The sequence below is a fragment of the Psammomys obesus genome, unplaced genomic scaffold, assembly GCF_907164565.1.
Source record: "Psammomys obesus unplaced genomic scaffold, mPsaObe1.curated_primary_1811, whole genome shotgun sequence".
Lineage (NCBI taxonomy): Eukaryota > Metazoa > Chordata > Mammalia > Rodentia > Muridae > Psammomys > Psammomys obesus.
The window spans coordinates 16,278,077-16,297,503 of record NW_026596131.1 but is presented as its reverse complement, the minus strand read 5'-3'; the positions used below and the strand labels follow the sequence as shown (position 1 = coordinate 16,297,503).

The 19,427-nt window shown below is 43.7% G+C and overlaps 1 protein-coding gene across 4 annotated transcripts in view; it reads right to left on the bottom strand.

Moving 5' to 3' along the window:
* The window catches only part of Tbcd (tubulin folding cofactor D), a 161,312-nt gene that overhangs the window by 39,176 nt on the left and 102,709 nt on the right, over positions 1 to 19,427 (bottom strand). For all 4 annotated transcript variants that reach the window (XM_055592661.1, XM_055592658.1, XM_055592659.1 and 1 more), the window contains 6 exons: positions 19,125 to 19,210; positions 8,024 to 8,104; positions 5,474 to 5,547; positions 4,683 to 4,800; positions 2,213 to 2,273; positions 1,051 to 1,073 (listed from right to left, as the gene is read on the bottom strand). In XM_055592661.1, coding sequence (XP_055448636.1) covers positions 1,051 to 1,073; positions 2,213 to 2,273; positions 4,683 to 4,800; positions 5,474 to 5,547; positions 8,024 to 8,104; positions 19,125 to 19,210 — 443 coding nt within the window. The remainder of the gene's footprint in view (positions 1 to 1,050; positions 1,074 to 2,212; positions 2,274 to 4,682; positions 4,801 to 5,473; positions 5,548 to 8,023; positions 8,105 to 19,124; positions 19,211 to 19,427) is intronic.

Genomic DNA, 19,427 nt, shown 5'->3' with positions numbered 1-19,427 from the left:
ACCAGTACTCAGGAGACAGATTGATCTCTGTAAGTCCAAGGCCAGCATCTACCCAGTGAGTCCTGGGACAGCCAAGGCAACATAAAAAGACCCTATCTTAAGTAAAAAACAAAACAAAAAACAGGAGTTCTCAGGCCTGAAAAAATGGTTCCATAGTCAAAAACACTGGCTACTTTTCCAGAGGATCCAGGTTTAATTCCCAGTGCCCACGAAGCAGCTAAAAACCATGTGCAGGAAATCAGACACCTCCTGACCTCCCTGGGCACTGCGTGTGTGTTGTCTACAGACATACATCAGAGAAAACACCAATGCACATAAAATTGAAGTGAGTATTTTTAAAAGAACAGAGTGAGGCACAGTAAGACCCAGTGTAAAATAAAACAAAACAGGAAAATAATATACACAATAGTATGGATAAATCACACACTAGGAGAGAAAAAAAAAAAAAAAAAAACCAGACCTAAAGGCTTTACATATTATCCTACCTGCACAGCCTCTAAAGAAGGAAGACTGCAGAGAGAGAGCACTCAAGAGTTCTGGGCCCAAGAGCCAACAGCCAACAAGAGCAGGGAGGCAACACCTGCTCATCTGGGCAGGACACAACTGCCTTCAGTCACAGAACTGCCAAGGACACAGTGAAATACGGGGTGATATGACCTGTGACTTTAGCTTCCAAAAAAGCCTAAAGACACCAAAGAGCTGCAACCTTCATGCCCTTGAATTCAACTGGGTTGAATGACAGCTGCACATCTTTGAGGTGAACACATAATAGTGAGATCTATGAAGGTGAGCTATTAGCTACTTAACAGTACAGCAAGGGATAGCAAAATAGCTTAGCATGTACAGGTTCCTTTCACCAAGTCTCAATCCCTGGAACCCACAGATGGAAGAAAAGAACCAACGCCTACAAGTTGTCCTGTGACTTCCACTTGTGCATATGGCCTATGTTTTACACACACAAATGTAACTCAAGTGCTTCAATGAAGAAGCTATTCCAGACAACACACATTTCCATTAAACACCTAAGTTGTTTTAATTCTGTAGGCTTACCTATAGAGCTGACGATCACAAAGCTAAAATTAAAGAATCAAAAGTCAGTCATTTAGGTTAAATAGTTTGTTAGGTATATAATAGTGACTATTATGAACACAAGAATGATGGCAGGATGACAGAGCAGAGCTTTTAGTTGCCAGAAAGTCAATCAGGAAGGTAGGACAAAGGCCACCTCTTTGTGCCTGGCCTTGCTTAGGTTCTTCAGGTACATATCTCTGAAAAACTGAGGCACACACACATGAACAAAGAGGGTGCCCTTTCAGCCTGGTCCACTGATGGCCTCTCAGGCATAAACTAATCCTGCCAAATGGCTCTGGTGTTTCCTGTCTTCAAGCTCATAAGTAATTTAGTTCATTGTTATGAACACATCTGACACTTGCTCGATATTCACATCACTTATCAGTTCCACCAAACCTTTCACACATATCTGTAATTCTCACAAAAATTAAAAGCAGCAGCTCTGCATGCTCCTCAGAAACAGGAAACCCTGGCTCAGAGGACACAGGGGCTCCATATTCTCAGCCACCACGTGGGGCTGCTGCCCTGAACACCCTCACTTCCAACCCTGGGGAAGAATGCTGGGCTCCACTTTGAAGCAAGAAATGTAAAACTAACGAAACAGCTTCACCATAGTCATTATGATCTAAGACGGTTTGTTATTATAAAAAGAGGAAAATCGTAAGAAATAGAAAAATATTTACAAGAAACAACAAAACATTTAATTCCTTAGAAGTAAATTACTTTTTTCTTTTATGTCATAGAAGGCTTTGAGAATCTCAAAATCCCAGAACCATACATGCGTTCTTCGTGCCACCCCTCCCCCAAATGTGCAAAATTCAGCATTAAATTCCAGGCCCCAGGAGCACAGGCAGAAACCAAAGGCCTTTGTCCATGGATGCCTCCCCTCCAGAAGGCCTTCCTGCTCCAAACAGGGCACATGGCCATCCCTCAGCTGGAAACTCCTGGTAAGGCCTGCACTGAGACCCAGAGATCTCAATGCCCACCCAGCTAGATGGACTCTGGCCCCAGAGAAAAAGGCTAGCCCAACTACCAATTTCAGATAAATCCCACAGGAGTAATGCTGGTGGAAAAGCCCACAGGGCCATCATGCCCTTGTCAACCCAAGATGAGTGATTCTTTCCAGGTGGGCCACACAGACCTGCTGGTGGATCTGCTTCAGGCGCTGCACTGTGTTCTCGTCCAGATAGTCTGTGACAGGCCTGCAGAAGGTGAGACATGACTCTGAGTTAATAAGGGTTAAGCTGGAGCCAAGTTCCCAGAAAAAGTACACAGGCTCAGAAAGATAGCGTCTGTTCATGCTCCCACAATCTGAAGATGTCCCACTTCTGCCTTAAATAAAGCTGTGTTGGGAGCTGCGGAGATGGCTCAGTGGGTGCAGACACTTGCTGCCAAGCCCAATATCTTGAGTTCAACCGCTGGGACCCACAAGGTCCCAGGCGAGAAATGATTCCCTCAAGTTGTACTCTGACTTCCACAGGTGCATCACAGCAAACTCATGTTTCTGCTTCTCCCTCTCTAAAATAAGTAAGTGTAATTTCAACATTTTTTTATATGTATGAGCGTTTTTACCAGCTTGTATGTGTATATGTACCATATGAATGACTGATGCCCATGGAATCCAGAAGAAGGTATTAGCGTCCCTAAAACTGGAGTTACAAAAGTTTGTGAGCCATCATCTGGGTGCTGGGACTGAACCTGGGTCTTTTGCTAGTGTTCTTTACCACTGAGCCATGTCTCTAGCCCCTAAATATAATTTAAAATATAAGCAAATACTAACACAGAGAGCAACCAGGGAAGGTAACCTATCCAATGCCAATCTCAGGCTTCCACACATACACACATGGACAGGTACATCTGCACGCACACGCGTGCACGCACAATCTGTGTTGGGTACACAGGTAGGCATTTGAGAGTGCTACCTTTATGCTCTGTCAATTTGCCGAAGACAGACACAAGCTTGTGATCAAGACAGAAGTGCCCTTACTGAACGTCAGGCTCCTGCTGACAGTGTGGAAGAGGTAAACGCCCTCCAGGGGGCCTCCTTAGAAAGGCTGCTGCTATCCTCAACCCAGCACGTAAGACTTCCCCAGGGAGTTCTACCTTGCCTGACTCACATGGTAACCATAGGGTAAAGCACGGTTCACACTTAACATCTGCTTTCTTCTGAGCTATGGCATGCCCTAGGCAGAGCTATGCAATGTCATTCCTTACGGATCTGCGATCACCTGTGAACCATGCACAGCCACAGCACCCTGGGGGCCCACTGTCCACTTCTTGCTGGGCAGAGCTGTGGTACTAACTCCAGCTCCCTGAGAGACCTAGTCTGCTGGGTGCTGGGCACGCCCATACAGAGTCCTAGTGCCCTGGGGCCTAAAAGCTCAGGCTGTTGAGCAGAACCACGTACTGCCTAACACCCTGAGGCCACAGAAAGAGCCACCAGCTTGGGACCGGGTCTCAGATGTCCTGCACCATCGCAACACACTGCTGAGGAATGCCATGGTGCATGTGCCTTTCACTGCAACCAAATGCAGCAAGGTCACCAACAGTAGGTCTCGTTCCACCCACACAGAATGTGAGCTGCATTCTGGGGCCCAGGGACAACCAATATTCCTTGGGACTGAGAGGCAGAAATGAAGGCCACGTACCCAACTGCTGTCACCTGAGCAAGGAAGCCACAACTCAACAGGAAATGACCTAAGTCCGGGTTTCAAGCTTGAAGGGAAGGGCAGATTACGCCTAGCACCAAGGCCTTACCTTTGAGGAGGCAACTCTGCACAGTGGCACAGGAAAACGACACAGCTCTGGCAAGATCCACTGTGCATGGTCTCTACCTTCGCTCTGTAGTTATATTACAGATGCTGCCAATGAGGAGAAGCACTCAAGGCAAACTCCCGAATTTATCTTCTCTTTCCCCCTGCCCCACAGGGTTTCTCTGTGTATCCCTGACTATCTTGGAACTTTGAGATCTGCCTCTGCCACCCAAGTGCTAGGTTAAAGGTATGTGCCACTGCTGCCTCGCTCAAGTAATTTAAATTATTAACGTGACAAATGGGGGCCAAGGAGAAGACTGATCAAGAAAATACCTTACCCCACAAGTCAAATACACTGAGCTTAGAGCTCCAGACACAGGAGTGCATTTGTTTGTAATCCCAGGCAGATGGGAGGTACAGACCGGAGAAGCAGCCGAAACTCACAGGGCAGCCAGCTCCCTGGCAGCAAGACACTGTGTCAAGCGAGGCGGAGCATGAGGAAGACGTCCAGTGTTCCCTGTGACCTCTGCGTGTGTTCTGTGGCACATAAGGGCACACATCACATGCACACAGACACACTCACTTACAGAGGGACAAGTGAACTGCTCAGGGCCACCTCTCAACAGGTGTCATGGCTCTTGTCTGGGTCATATTCTTGGGAGGAAGAGGAGACAGCAGATAGCAGAGGTGTCCCCGAAGCCTTGTGACTGCCAAGCAGCAGCCCTGCCCTGAAAGAGGGGAGTAGCCCCAACCACTGACCCCCTCGACATAAAACACCAACGGCCAACATCAGCGCAGTCAAGCTGCTCCCACACCACAATCACCATTACGACCGGCTTCGAAGGCCACACCGCCTACCTGTCACTCCGTGCAGCCAGTCTGTGCAGGGCATAGGTGACCTCCGCACAGGCGAGGATGGCGCCGTGTCGTGTGTGCAGATCTGGACTCAGCGTCATTGACAACAGAGCTGGGAACACTGCAGGGGTTGGGTTGACAGACACACGGAACAACACATTACTCACAAGCATTTCCTCTGAAAGTCACCTCCGTCAGGGTCATGACCACTGTCTCTGGTGGGCAGAGCTCCCTCCTGAGCAAGCAAGCAATGTGACAGGACACAGCTTATGAATCCGTATGCACAGCCAGGTCCCCGGATGCCCAATGAGGGCCAGCTGAGGAAGAGGGCACGCCTGCAGGTTTTCCCATCTGCACCTCTGCCTGCTGGGAAGTGGCAGGTAGAGCAAAGCCCACGCGTTCACGAGAGGTGAAGAACTTCCACTCATCATTGCTTCCCAAAGAGAGCAAAACCTTCCACCTCTGACTTTCAGGGATGAAACGGCTAAATGGGTTCTAAATTCTAGGTACAAACCAATTTAGAGGCACCAAAAACTCAACAGAGCCCCTAGAATTCACCATCACTCTTCCATACGCAGTGCGACCACAGACTCCTCAGTGTGCGGACGGTGCCCACGCCTGAGGCCACCTGAAGCCGCCTTGGACAAAAACGCTGCGCTTGTCTTCACGCTCTACCCTGACTTAGCCCATGGCTTTCTCTTCAGCAACAGACACAGGACATCTTCGTCCACTAGGAGCCCAGCACAGCTTTCGGCTGCGCATGCCCGGGGGAGGGGCGCGTGCTGCACGCCTACCGTGAGCGGCCATGTACTCGGGGGCTTGTGGGGTCAGGTTGTGCAGCGCCTTTGCCGACAGCTCTCGGATGGCCCTGGGAAGCAACAGCGGCTGTCAGTAAGGACTGATGTGCACATGACACTCACACCAGCACTCTGCACGGCAGCCTTGAGACAGAAGCACCCAGGCATCTATCAGGAGATGAGCAGATGAGCCAAACGTGATCGACACGGACAACAGAGTCTTATTTAACTAAAAAGGAAAAGAATTCTGACACTTGTGATAACACAAATTACAGAGTGTAGGCAGCGTGTCAAAGACTGCCAAAGGTTTCTTTTGTTGGCTCTAAGTTAGAGAAAGAATAGTCCAAAGGTAGTGAGGGAGTTCACAGTCAGTTACAGATTGAACTCCTGTTCTACACTTTCCCCCTTCTCACTACTGCACTTGACTAGTCTTTATGAATACTTAGGGTAAAATACTTTACCATAAAAACTCATTCTGTATGAGTGATGTATTTTATCCTTCCTCAAGCAATAGTGTGCATTATTTGCAAAGTGTCCTTTTTTCTTTTGAAAAGGGCTAGTAGTGGAAAATCTACTGTACAATATTTTACATTGATTAGTTAAGATATATTATTATATTATTTATGTGGAAAATAGCATGCAAAATAATACATTGAAAAGATTACTTAAAAACTTTCATTTGTGTTGTTAATTGGGTTTCATATTTAAAAGAAAAGCATAAAATTTTAGTATGCAGTTTGTGCTACTGAGACATTAGTGTATTTTTTTATAGTTTTAAACACTGAACATTATTTACTGGCTTGTTGAAAATAATTTTGCATACTGGCACAATATATAACTATAAACATACTTTCTGTAGATATAAATTCAATCACAATTGGCATAAATTAATCATGAACATTTTTCATAACTAAAATCCCAATTTAGGCCTAACTTTGCAAATGTCTTCACTATTTTCTTATTTTGTTAATTAAAACTAATCTTTTAAAAAGTAAGAAAGAATAATACAAGATGAGACAGAGGCCTACGGCCCTGAGTGTCTGTCCCTTTGGAGAAAAGGCTGACAGCCCATGCGCACATTTCACAACCGTGTCACACTGGAAAAATCTATGAAACAAAGAGGAGCATTGCATAGTGACAGATACACCAGGGACATGAAAACTTACAGGCGTACACGCAGCTAAACAGAAAGCCTAACTCAAAGCACAGGGAAGAACTGAAAATCAGTCAGAGACTTCAAAAGTTCAAAACCTTAGTCTAACTCATGAACTGCATATTTACAATGTCTATTCACTTTACATCCTTGTTGTAACCCCCTCCCTTTTCCTTAGAAACAGGGAGCTCCCTTTCTCATCCAGCCCAGCTCATCAAGTTGCATAGGACTGCACCTGGCCTCTTCCCCTGTGAGCAGGCAAGACAGTCTCCTCAGGGGGAAGTGATCAAAAAGCTGGCAAGTGAGTCTGAGCGTGATGGAGTCCCCACTTCCCTTACTAGAGGACCCACATAAGGCCCAAGCTGGCCATCTGCTACATCTGTGTAGGGGGCCTAGGTCCAGTTCCTGCATGGTCCTTGGTTGGTGCTTCAGTCTCAGCAAGCCCTGGTTAGTTGGCTCTCTTGGTTTTCTTGTGGAGCTCCTGTCACCTCCAGGTCCTTTTCTCTTTCCTCACACTTTTCCACAAGACTCCCTACACATCGCCCAATGTTTGGCTGTGAGTCTCAGCATTTGTTTTGTAGCTGAACACAGTCCCCAGTGGACTACAAAGACCCACTTAAGACTCTGGGATTTAGAAGGGACACCATGATTATACTGCAGTGACTGACCAGGCCTGCCTAGAGACGGTAGCAAAACACTGTCACTGCTTTCCTCTGAGTCACACACTTGCCTTTCCTCTTTGAAGACACACTGAACCACCTATGAAATACCAAGATGACCCCATCCACTGTAACTATGAAAGCTACCATTAAAGTCTGCTCAGCTGGCTGGACAGTGGTGGCACAAGCCTTTAATTGCAGCACTTGGAAGGCAGAGACAGGCGGATCTCTGTGAGTTCCAGGCCAGCACGGTCTATGGAGTGAGTTCCAGGACAGCCAGGGCTACACAGAGAAACTCTGTCTCGAAAAAACAAAAACAAATAAACAAAATGTGTGCTTGACTCTTAAGTTACAACATATAAAATACCTAGGGAGGCCAAGCAGAACAGAATCAGAATAGAATCAAATCAACCTACCAGGAAGACCAGGCTATTGCAGGTGCCTAGACTGCCCGTCTTCAGGCTGTAGCTTCCCTATTAGACGTTGACGTGGGTATTCTGGAGCAATTACATGTTGGACTTGCCTGACAGCTCCAGAAGTGAAACTAGATGGCTAGACTAGTAACAAGCATGCAACACATAGAAACTGAAATTTTCATTACTTCTCAGAAATAATTGTTTTAAAATAGTTTTTCTATGATGGGAAAATAGACTAATGAACTTATAAGCTCGATTTAAACTTCTCCCATTGGGGGAAAAAAAGGAATTTTCAGAGTCACAATAGCACAAAACCTACCCATCCCAATGGTTGATTTTCACGGAAACCAGGTGGTCAATCATTGGCTTGGTGTATTCCTGGAAGCCAGCAATAAACACACTGAAAAACAAAGTATTAAGAGCTATAAAAAGGGGCAAGTATGAGCAGGTACACTGACACATGTATTTATTAATCCCTCTTAAGAAACTGTTATGTATTATTTAAAAATTAAAAATACAACAGAACATGAAGGAGCCAGACCTTCATACACTATGCTTGACAATAAAAACTAACACCATCACATTGAAAAATAGTTTGGCCATTCCTTGATGACCCCAACGTTCCCTGCACCTGCGGTTACTCAAGACAGGAGAGCATTAGCCTAGAAACGGTGCACACAGCAGCAGACCCGGGCCTGGAGCAGCACTCCATGCACGTGCAGCTGATGGAGGCAAAGCGCTTACCCATCCATGCCATGGGCACGCAGCAGCACAGAAGAACGGACTTCATGTCTGAAGCCAGAGTCTGACTGTGTACCCCTGGCTGGCCTGAAACTCGCTATGAAGCCTAGGCTGGTATCAGACTCACAGAGATCATGACACCTGTCTCCCAAGCGCTATGACTGGAGGCAGTGTACCATCAAACCTGGCTTTGTTGTTGTTTTAAAGTTATTTCTATTCGATTTGACTTGGCTTTTTAAGTTTGTGGCTTTGTTTTCGTTTTTTTTTTTTTTAAGCAATTTCATACAACTCCCACTGTCTGCCCTCCAACTCCCTTACAACCTCATGACCTCTTCAATTTCTGATGGGTGGATGTGTAAATATAACCTGATGAGTTAGGTTAGTGTTGCTGGTCTCATTTAATATGCTTAAGGGTTAAGAGCCACTTGGGGTTAGATAACCTACCAGGAGGCTTGTTCCTGGAGAAGACTGATTCTCCCTGCCAGCAGCCATTAATTGCCTGTAGCTCTTCATCTGGAGATGGAGCCTTGTATGATTTTCCTCGTCTACACTGGAATGTGAACTGGAGGTGTCATGGTGCAGGTCTTGTTGAGGCAAACTGCTGTTAAGCTTTCAAACGTACACTTCCCTGTCACACAGAGAAGACACTATCTCACAGAAAACCTTCTAGTCCTCTGAAAAGCTTGCCACCTCCTCTTCCATGAGGCTGCCTGAGCCTTGGAGGATGAGCTGTGCTCAGCTGAGTTGAGCTCAGCTCAACTGAGAACGGTACCAAGGACAGTCAGTCTCCACATTTTTACCAGTTGTGGATTTCTGGAATGGACTGTCCGCTGCAGAGAGAAGTTCCTTGATTTGAGGTGAGAGCTATAGTCTCTGTAAATACAAGGGTAGGTATTTAGAAAGCAGTTGGGAATCACACTGCTTCAGAAAAATGGCAGTTGCAGGCTCTCCTTTAGGACCATGACCTCACCAGGCACGGGTAGTTGGCTAGGTTGACAGTACCAGTACAGTATCTCCTACTGAACAAGCCTTAAGTTCAATTAGACTGTTGTTCATTGCCCCCAAAATATAAGTGCCACTATTGTTCCCCTGAACATAGTTTGCCGTGTGATCATTCTTGTGGTTCACAGTTTTCTCAGCTGAACAGAAATGTTAATGGCTTTTCTCCCTTAGTAGCTTGCATAGCGCCTTCAGATGCTGTGTAGGAAGTTGGTGCCAGCTCAACTCCAACAAGCCTTGTGCTGTAAGTGCACTGTATCTTCAGCAACAGGGTCTTACCTTCAAGTTCTAGAAGGCAAGTAGGGGCAGCAGCAATAAACGATTTCACTTTGGAAGTCACTTGTAACTTTCCTAACCAATAACGTAAAATGAGGTTTCCACCACTGGGGTCTTTGTTAAATAATAAGGCAGTTTGAGTGAGAAATGTTCCTCACAGCCTTGGACCTTTGAACACTTGGTCCCTAGGTAGTAGCGCTTTTTGGAACATTTAGGTTGGTGTGACCTTCTGGAGGAAGTATGTCATTGGGGTGGGCTTCAAGATAAAAGGCCCCACCTACAATGCTTCTTGTTCTTGGCTGAGATGCCTGTTGCTTGCTGCCACAATGGAGTCTTATCCCTCTGGAACCATAAGCCCAATTAATCTCTTTCTTCTAAAAGTTGTCTTGGGCATAGCATTTAATCACAGCAACAGAAAAGTAGCCGATATCATCTGTGGCTTTTGGGGGCAGCATTACAACTAAGCGGTATAACCTCCTTTAAACTCCTTGAATATGTATCACATACACTTTGCATTTTTAAGTAAACATAAAATGTTTCCCTATTGATTTTTCAACCATCCTTAGGATTACTTATCCCATCTTGCTCTGTGTATCGGCCTCCCTAGCCCCTCACCAGGTAAAGGCCTCCACACATTTTCCCTACTTTCCCCTGTGACCTAACACACACCTCTCCCCAGAGATCCTTCTACACTCCCCCTGACCGCGGTCTCTTTTCACTTTCCTGATTTCTTAGGTAACGATTAGAAAGGAGGACCCACAACCAGAGAGAACATACAGTATCTGTCTGTCAGGAACTAGATTACCTTATTTGGGATAATACTTTCTACTGCTATCCATTTATCTGCAAATTTCATGGTCTCATTTTTCTTTAGAGCTAAAGAGAATTCCATTGTGTATATGTACCACATTTTCATCATCCATTCATCAGTGAAAAGGTTGTTTCCACTTGCTAGCCATTATGAACAGGGTGGCAAGGAACACAGCTGAGCACCTATCTGTGGTGTGAACAGAGCCTTCGGTATCTCCCAAAGAGTGGCACAGCTGGGGCTCCTGATCGATGACACATTGACTTCCTAGCCAGGGTGCAATCCCACCAACAGTCAACGAGGGCTCCCTTCTCCATAACACTTGTCAACTGTTTTCCTGATTGGAGCCACTGGGGTAAAATCAACTGCCAAAGTAGTTTTAATTTACATTTCTATAACTACTAAAGACTAGCACACTTTTACATTTCTATTACAATATTTCTTAGGCATTTTATTTATTTTGTTCATATCCATGACCCATTTTTAAAATTGGATTGTTTCCTTGATTTTTAGTTCTTTATATATTCAGACCATTAATAGTCTTATCAGATGTGCAATTGGCAAAGATTCTCTCACTTTTCAATCTTTTCTTTTGCTATATAGAGGCTTTTAATTTTATAAGGTTGCATTTGTCAAGGCCTTAATTCCTAAACAAAGTCATATTCACAAAGTTCTTTTGTATATAGTGTTCTTTCAGCAGCTTCAGCATTTGAGGTTTCATATTTGACTCTTTGATCCATTTAGAATTGATTTTTGTGCAGGCCTAATTTCATTCTTCTACATGGAGATATCCAGTATTCACAGCACCATTTGTTGAAGATACTGTGTTCTCTTTAGTGTAACGTTGGGTATCTTTGTAAAATATGAGATGGCTATAATCACTCACAATTTATAATTATATAATTATAAATATGAGATGAGTATGATGTACTCATGTTTGGTCTGTCTTGTTGCAATGGCTGACATGTGTGTTCTGTGCCAGGACCATGCAGTTTATACTATTATGGCTCCGTAATACAGCACGAAACCTGGTGTGCTGACCCTTCTGTCACTGGTGTCTCTTCTTTGGGGGATTTTGCTTGGGGCTGCACTGAATCTATGCATCCCTTCGGCAGTGTGGTCATGCTCACAGTATCAGTCCTACAAACCCATGAGCACAGCAGCTCTACCAATCTTCCAGTGTTTTTTCGTGATCTTTCTCCAGAGTTAAATTTTTCATTGTAGAAGCCTCTTTGGTTAGGTTTACTCCTACATATTTTTAAAGCTATTATTAATGGAGTGTTTCCATAATCTCTCAGAGTGTTTGTTGCTGGTATATAAAAAGCCTTTTATATTATGATTTTGCATCCTGCCAACTTTGCTAAAATGTTGACATTTCTAGAAATTAGAATTTCTGAAATCTCTTTATAATACATCATTTGCTAACAGATAATTTGCCTTTTCCTATTTGTGTTCCTTTAATTCTCTTGTCGTCTTAAACAGCACTAAAAGCACTGCTGAAAGGGGGTGGAGACAGTGGACAGTCCTCTCTCTCACCCTGATTTTAATGGGACTGATTCCAAGTTTTTCTCCATTCAGGATGGTGCTGGTTATGGGTATGTCACGTATAGTCTTTATTACGTTGAGCCATGTCCCCTCTAGTCTTTCTCTCTAGAACTTTGATCATGAAGCATGTTGGATACATACACACGCACGCACATAGGCATGCGCACACATATGCATATGCTTGTATATACATATATGTATATGTATTCTGCATCCAAGTATTTTATTCAGGATTTTTACACCTCTCGTCATCAGGGAAACTGGCTTAAAGTTTTCTCTTTTTTTGCTGCATCTTTACCTGGTTTTGGTACTAGTTTTACTGGTTTCATAGAGCAGTTTGGAAGTGCTCCTTCTGTTTTTGGCTTTTTTATTTGCTTATTTGTTTTCTTTTATAAGAATTTGAGAAGCACTGGTTGCAGCAGCTGGAGAGACGGCTGAGCAGTGAACAGCGTTTACTGCTCTAGCAGCAGGCAGTTCCCATGTTCAGCACCCAGTTACATGGTGGCCCACAACTCTCTAAAGTACTCTCTCGGCCTCCAGCTGCATCAGGGCGCACATGGACTAAGCACTGACTGTAAATCGGGAAAAGCCTGACAGAATTCTGCTGTGAAGCCATCTGGGCCTGGGCCTCTGTTAGTTGGAAGGCTTATTATTATTATTATTATTAAGAAATTTCCTCATTTGTTATGGATCTATTAAAACACTGATCTCTTCTTGGTTTAACTCTGGTGTTCTGGATGAATCTAGATACTCACCTACTTTTAGATTCTTCTAACTTAATAGAGTATATACATTTTTAAAGTATTCCTCTTTAAGAAATATGATATTCTGTATTTCTTTGGTGTCTGTTGTAAAGTTTCACTGCTTATATCTGACTGTTAATCTGAGTAATCCTTTTTCTTTTGGTTAGTTGGGTCAAGGGTCTCTCAATCTTCTTTATCTTCTCAAAGAACCAGCTCCTAGACTCATCTAGTCTTTGTTTTATTTCTTATATTCATGGGGGATTTTTGTTGGTCTTGATTTTGGTTTTGGTTTTTGGAGACAAGGTTTCTCTGTGTAGCCTTGGCTGTCCTGGACTCACACGCTGGACTTGAACTCACAGAAATTGGCCTGCCTCTGCCTCTGTCTCTGCCTCCCAAGTGCTGGTATTACAGGCATGTGCCACCACCACTCCTGGCTACGTCATTTATTTGTGCTCTGATTTTTTAATGTAGGTGGCTTATAAATTTCCTTCTCGGGACTGTTTTTAATATATCCAAGGTTTTGTTATGTTTTATTTTTAATTACAGAAATTGTTTCATTTCTTTCTTGGTTTCTACTTTGATGCATTTGTCACTCAGCAATGCACTGTTTAATCTCCACCATGAGGCTGTGTATTTACTAGAGATTTATTTGCTGTCTATTTTAAGTTTATTGTATTGTGGCTAAATAGGATACACAGAGTTATTTCAAATTTTCTGAATCTCTAAGATTTGTTTTCTATTTGAGAGATGCTTCCATGGGCTGCTGAGCAAAATGTGTATTCTTTGATGTTTGGGTGGAGTATTACATAGAAATATGTTAGGGCCACTTGATGCACAATGCTATTTGGATTCTGATGTTTCTATTTTTATGGCTCATCTGTTGAAAAGGGGGTACTAAAAGCACCTACTAAGTTGAAGTTAATCTGTGTCTTGAAATCTAGCACTACACTTTGTATGAAATTAGGTGCATAAGAAATTGATAAATGTATGTTTAGGATTGTGCTATCTTCTTGGTTAATTGTTCCCTTCTTTAGAATGAAGTGTCCTTCCTAATTTCTTCTGATTTATTTTACTTTAACATCTATTTTATCAGATAATAGGAGAGCAATACCTACTTGCTTCTTGGTCCAATTTGTTTATTCTTTCCATCCTTTCACTTTAAGGTGGTTCCCATCTCTGAAAGTAAGTTGAGTTTCTTATAAGTAACAGAAATATGGATCTTGTTTCTTAATCCATTCACCTAGCCCATGACTTTTGATGGAAAGTAAGTGGCACTAATATTTAGCTATTAACTGAAGTATTGATGGCTTGGCTGTCATTCTGATTTGTTTTGTCTTGTTTTTTGTTGTTTGTGTGCTTAGTGTTTTAGAAATTATAACTTCATTGGTTCTTTCTATATATGGTCTTATTCTTTAGTCTGAAATGTTGCTCTCCATATTCTCTCTCACTCTCTCTCTCAAGGTTAAGTTTGGTGAAAATGCATTCTTTTAGGCTGTTTATATCTTGGAAAGTTTTTCTTTCTCTTTCTTTTTCTTTCTCTATGGCAGATAGTTTTCTGGTACAGAAGTCTAGGTTAGCATCCATGGCCTTTTAGAACATGCTTTGGGCTCTTCTGGCTTTCAAGGTTCCCACTGAGAAATGGGCTATCATCCTAATGGGTTTTGCTTTATATATAACTTGTAGGTTTCCTCTTGCAGCTTTCACTGGCCTCTTCTTGTTCTGTAGATCTAGTGTGTTAACTATAATGTGCCGTGGGGAGTCCTTTCCCGGTCATCTCCTTGGTTGTCTGTGTGCTCCTTGTAATCTTTGTGGGTGTGTCTTTCCTTAATTTGGGGAAATGTTCTTCAATCCTCCTCAAGATCTGGTCTATGCCTCTGACCTGGAACTCTTCTCCTTCTATGCCTAAAATTTGAAGATTTTGTCTTTTATGATGTTCCACATTTCCAACATGTTCCTTTAGTGTGTTAAAAAAATTTTTTTTCAGGCCAGGCAGTGGTGGCACACAGCTTTAATACTAGCACTTGGGAGGCAAAGGCAAACAGAGCTCTGAGTTTCAGGCCAGCCTGGCCTACAGAGCAAGTTCCAGGACAGACAGTGTTATACGCAGAAACCCTGTCTTAACCACACACACTTGTACCACCCAAATTTTTTTTAATTAAAATTTTTTTCAAAATTGTCGCCTGTGTGGTCTAATTCCTCTACTTTATTCTAAGTATCAACATTCTGTCTTCTACTTGATCTAGTCTAGTTGTGAGGCTTTCCTCTGAGTTTTCTAAGTTGTACTGAGTTGTACAATTCCACCTTCATTTCAGCTTGAGCTCTCTTCAGTATTTCTATTTCTTTACTGAAGTCAGTTTTCCAGTCCTGAATTGTCAGCATCAACTTCTGCTGTACATTTCTGCTTTGGGGGCATCACTGAGGCAGTTATTCTCTTTAAGTTAAATGAGTTGTATGTTTGCATCATTAACTTTCTTTAATCCTTTGATAAAGTTCATGACTGTTCTTTTAAATTCTGTATCCTTGAGTTCATCTTGGAAATTCTCATTTCTATATAACTGGTGACTCTTGGTGGGTGGACTGGAGCAACAGAGTGACTTCAATTCAGAAATCAGAAAAAGGCATACAAATGGAACAAACTGGACCTGTCTGGGCTAGTGTGGGAGCTGATTTACCCTACCTGTGCCTGGGGAGTGTGCGGGTGGCATGGATGGCCAAGTAGTCCAAGTAGTCTCAAATAGTCACCAAGTCAGGCCAGCACACAGGCTCTGTGACTGAGGCTAGGCCTTGGGGTGGGGAGGACACAGGCGACTGGATCAGAACACAGGATGTGCGACCTAGGCTAGGCCTGGAGCCCAGATATAGTGCGGGCAGGCTAGATCAAGCAGGCTCATCACACAGCTGTACTCATGCAGATGTGCATGCGACCTGTCTTAGCATATTCCACGTTTGTGTGGGTCCTTGCGGAAGCCAAAAAGGGCACTGGATCTCTTCTAGCTAGAGTTACAGGCAGCTGTGAGCGTTCTGACATAGGTACTGGGAACCTAACTCAGATCTTCTGCAAGAACAGCGATACTCTTAACCATGGAGACCTCTCTCCAGCTCCCTGAACTTCCTGACCCAACACATAAAATGAATGAATTGTAAAACAATCATGCTAAAGGAAGGAAATTAGACAAAAATGAAAAGCAACCTGTAATAAAAACAGAATTTGTTGGTAAACAAGTGTGCTCACACCCTGATAGCTTACCTGACAGTCTGTCTTCCTCTGTCAGACTAGCAAGCTTTATACTTTGTGTGCATGCAATTTGTGTCAACTACACATCAATGAGACTATTAAAAGTGACATACAGAAATGAAAAGGCATAGCTGGCAAAAAGTTTGCGCTAAAAAAAAAAAATAAGGAAAATAAAACTCAATGAAAAACTGGCCCGCGTTTGCCTAGGAACACCACCAAAAAAAAAAAAAAAAAAAGAAAAAAAAAAAAAAGAAAAAGAAAAAGAAAAGGCCAATAAGCTAGAGACAGGCAGATCTCTGTGAGTTTGAGGCTAACCTGGTTTACAAAGAGAGTCCAGGATGACTAAAGCTACACAGAGAAACCCTGTCTCAAACACAAAGACACACACACACACACACACACACACACACTGGGGGAAAAAAAAGGCCAATATGCACATGAAAATATGTCAAGCATGGGTCAGTAGCAAAGATGAAACGTTCTGAAAGGTACGATATTCAGAGACTGGCCAATCTCAGGAACATATGGAGAAGTCAAAACCAATCCTACACAAAGGTAAGTCTGCTGTTAGTCTCTGCATAAGAGAATTAAAATACATATGGAACAAACTGGATCATTTGGGCTAGTGTGTGAGCTGATTTACCCTATCCACATAAAGATTTCTAAATAAGTGTTTATAAGAGCCTTTTATTCATAATAAAAAATTCAAAAATGCCTGACTGCTGATCAGCAGGCACCACAGTAAGCAAGCTGAATACCACCAGAGCAACACAGACGTCACAATACAGAGGCACTCACAACAGGGGGTCACAGCATTCAGGGGCAGAATCTTCAAATTCCCACCAGGCACACAGCAGACGGCCACAGGCTTCACTATGTCATTCACCGTGTGAATTCTAGACTTAGACACATCACAACATATCAAAACGCGTATGCTGAGCACCTCCATTCTACCATATGTCCTTAACACTCAAAGGTGAGCACTAGAACCCACAGTGCTAAGTCAGCTGCAGTATCTCAACTAATGTCTTCCCAAGGGACCATCCACCACTTTTGATTCTGGTCCACACAGTAGACCAGCCAGGTTCCGAGGCACCTCCTCCACAGCAGCCTGGATCCTGTCTCAGCTGAGGGTAGTTACAGGGCCCAAAGGTCAACAGAGCAGAGAGCCCACCCTCTCCCAGTACCTATCAGGAACCCACTCCCTTCCTCATGGCCTTTATTCATCTTCTGCCCTTCACAGCCTAGTACCCCAATACCACCTGCTCCAGTGGATCAGCTTCCAGACTGTGTTTATTCAGCAGCATAAAAAGTATAAACAGTCCAGAACAAGCATAGCACATTGGGGACAGTCTTAGTTTGGGCTTCTATTGCTGTGATAAACTATGCCCAAAGCAACCTAGGGAGCAAAGGGTTTATTTGGCTTATACTTACACAGCATTTATCACTGAAGGAAAACAGGACAGGAACGCAAACAAGAAAGGAACTTAGAGGCAGGAGCTGATGCAGAGCCCACGGAGGGTGCTGCTTACTGGCTTGCTCCACCTCCTTTCTTACAGAACTCAGGCCCACCAGTGCAGGGATGGCCCCATCCACAATAGGCTAGGCTCTACCTCATCAATTACTAATTCAGAAAATGCCTTGCCGGCTTGCCTACAGCCAGATCTGTATAAAGGTATTTTATTAATTGTAGTTTCCTCGTATCGGATGACTTTAGCTTGTGTTAAATTGACATGAAACTATTTACCACAGGGACCCCAGGACAAACTATATTCATGCTTGACCTCCCTGCTTGCTGAGGCCCCACACCTGGCTGTCAGTCACCTGCCACTATCCCTGTGAATCCTGCCCTCCAGGATCCAGGCCGAGAGAGAAATGGCAGGCAGGGAGATGTAGCCTTGGCCAGAGGGTCTGTGGTGCTAGGATGGGGTTAGGCCCATCAAACTGCTCTCAAGACAGCACTGAAGAAGCTGGGCTAGGCCATGCTCTGTCACGTACAAAAGGGACGTAAGAAAGTATTTAAGTTTTAGACTGCTGTAGAAACCTTAGCAACAAGTAAAATTTGCCAGATTCAAACTTCACTACCAGTTATTTTACCTAAGAAACTCCAAGAAAGGGCACAGAGCCTCACAGACAACACTGAGCACTAATAATCGCAGAAGAAACCCACACGGATGCAGGACAGGAAGTGCTGGGCTGGGGGTGAGGGCAGGTGATGGCAAGGTCGGTTACGCTGTTCCAAGAACGGAGGCTGGTTACTTTCTGTTTTATTGTTAGTTGTTATTTGCTTGTGTTGTTGTTCTTTAAGTCTGTCAAGGCTGGCTATGGAGAAGTGTAAATTCTGCATGCTCTGCACAGTAGAACTATCAGGAAACCTAGCCCCAGGGTTTAAAATGGTCAGGAACTTTTAAAAACCATGCTTAGCATGTTTCTGCTAATTTTCCTAAAACAAAAACAAAACTACACCTTTTCACCTCAGTATATAGTGTGAAACTGCTCCCTGGTACTTAAGTTAAACAGGAAAACAATTTGATGTGATTTCTGAAAACAGCAGTTAAGGGTGTTAATTTTTATTCCTTGGCCTGATTATCTTTCTTATTCATTTGATAAACAATCAGATAATTTCAACTTGGACATATTTTTATTGAAACTAACAAACAAACAGCTCCATAGTCACTCCGCATCTAAAACGTTACTCTAAAAGATCAATACCTTTGTGACACCTGGTGGGAAAGCCGTCCCCCAGAAGGGCACGCAGCCGTGCTAGTGGACATTCCCTGTGTGGTACCGAGGCAGAACAGCACCAACCCAGAAGGACAGAACCAAGACCATGAATACAGAAGATGTGAAGCCCTGCCTGGCACACTGACGCAGGAGCAGGTGCCACGTGGCCAGTAGCAGTATGAAGTTGGTATGACAGCGTTTTCAGTAACTGTGCCCACTTCGGTTTTTCCTTTCTACAACGTAAGTGGTACGTAGAACACAGCATAATGGAGAAGAAAATGTAAAAGGTGATTTTCGACATCCAAGTCAAAGAGACTATTACAGTTCTGTCACACACATTAATCCTTACCTTATAGCCAGGAAACAGTGAGATATGTTACCAACTGCAAAGTAGTCTGCTGTGGTCAAAATATCAATTCCGTGAGGGAAAGTACCCTGAGAAAAAGCAAAAGCAGAGGACAAAGAAGAGGTAAGAAAAACCAACTGAGGTGACTGCTTCCTTCCGCACACCTGGGCAGCTGAAGCGGAGCCACAGGGCTCATGGAATGCCTCGCTGGCGAGTCCGTGTCTCTCCTGCCTGCCTGGCCACAGGCTGCACTCAGCACAGCTCACCCTTCACACCACCTGCTTCAGTTTCAAGGCTATAAAAGTC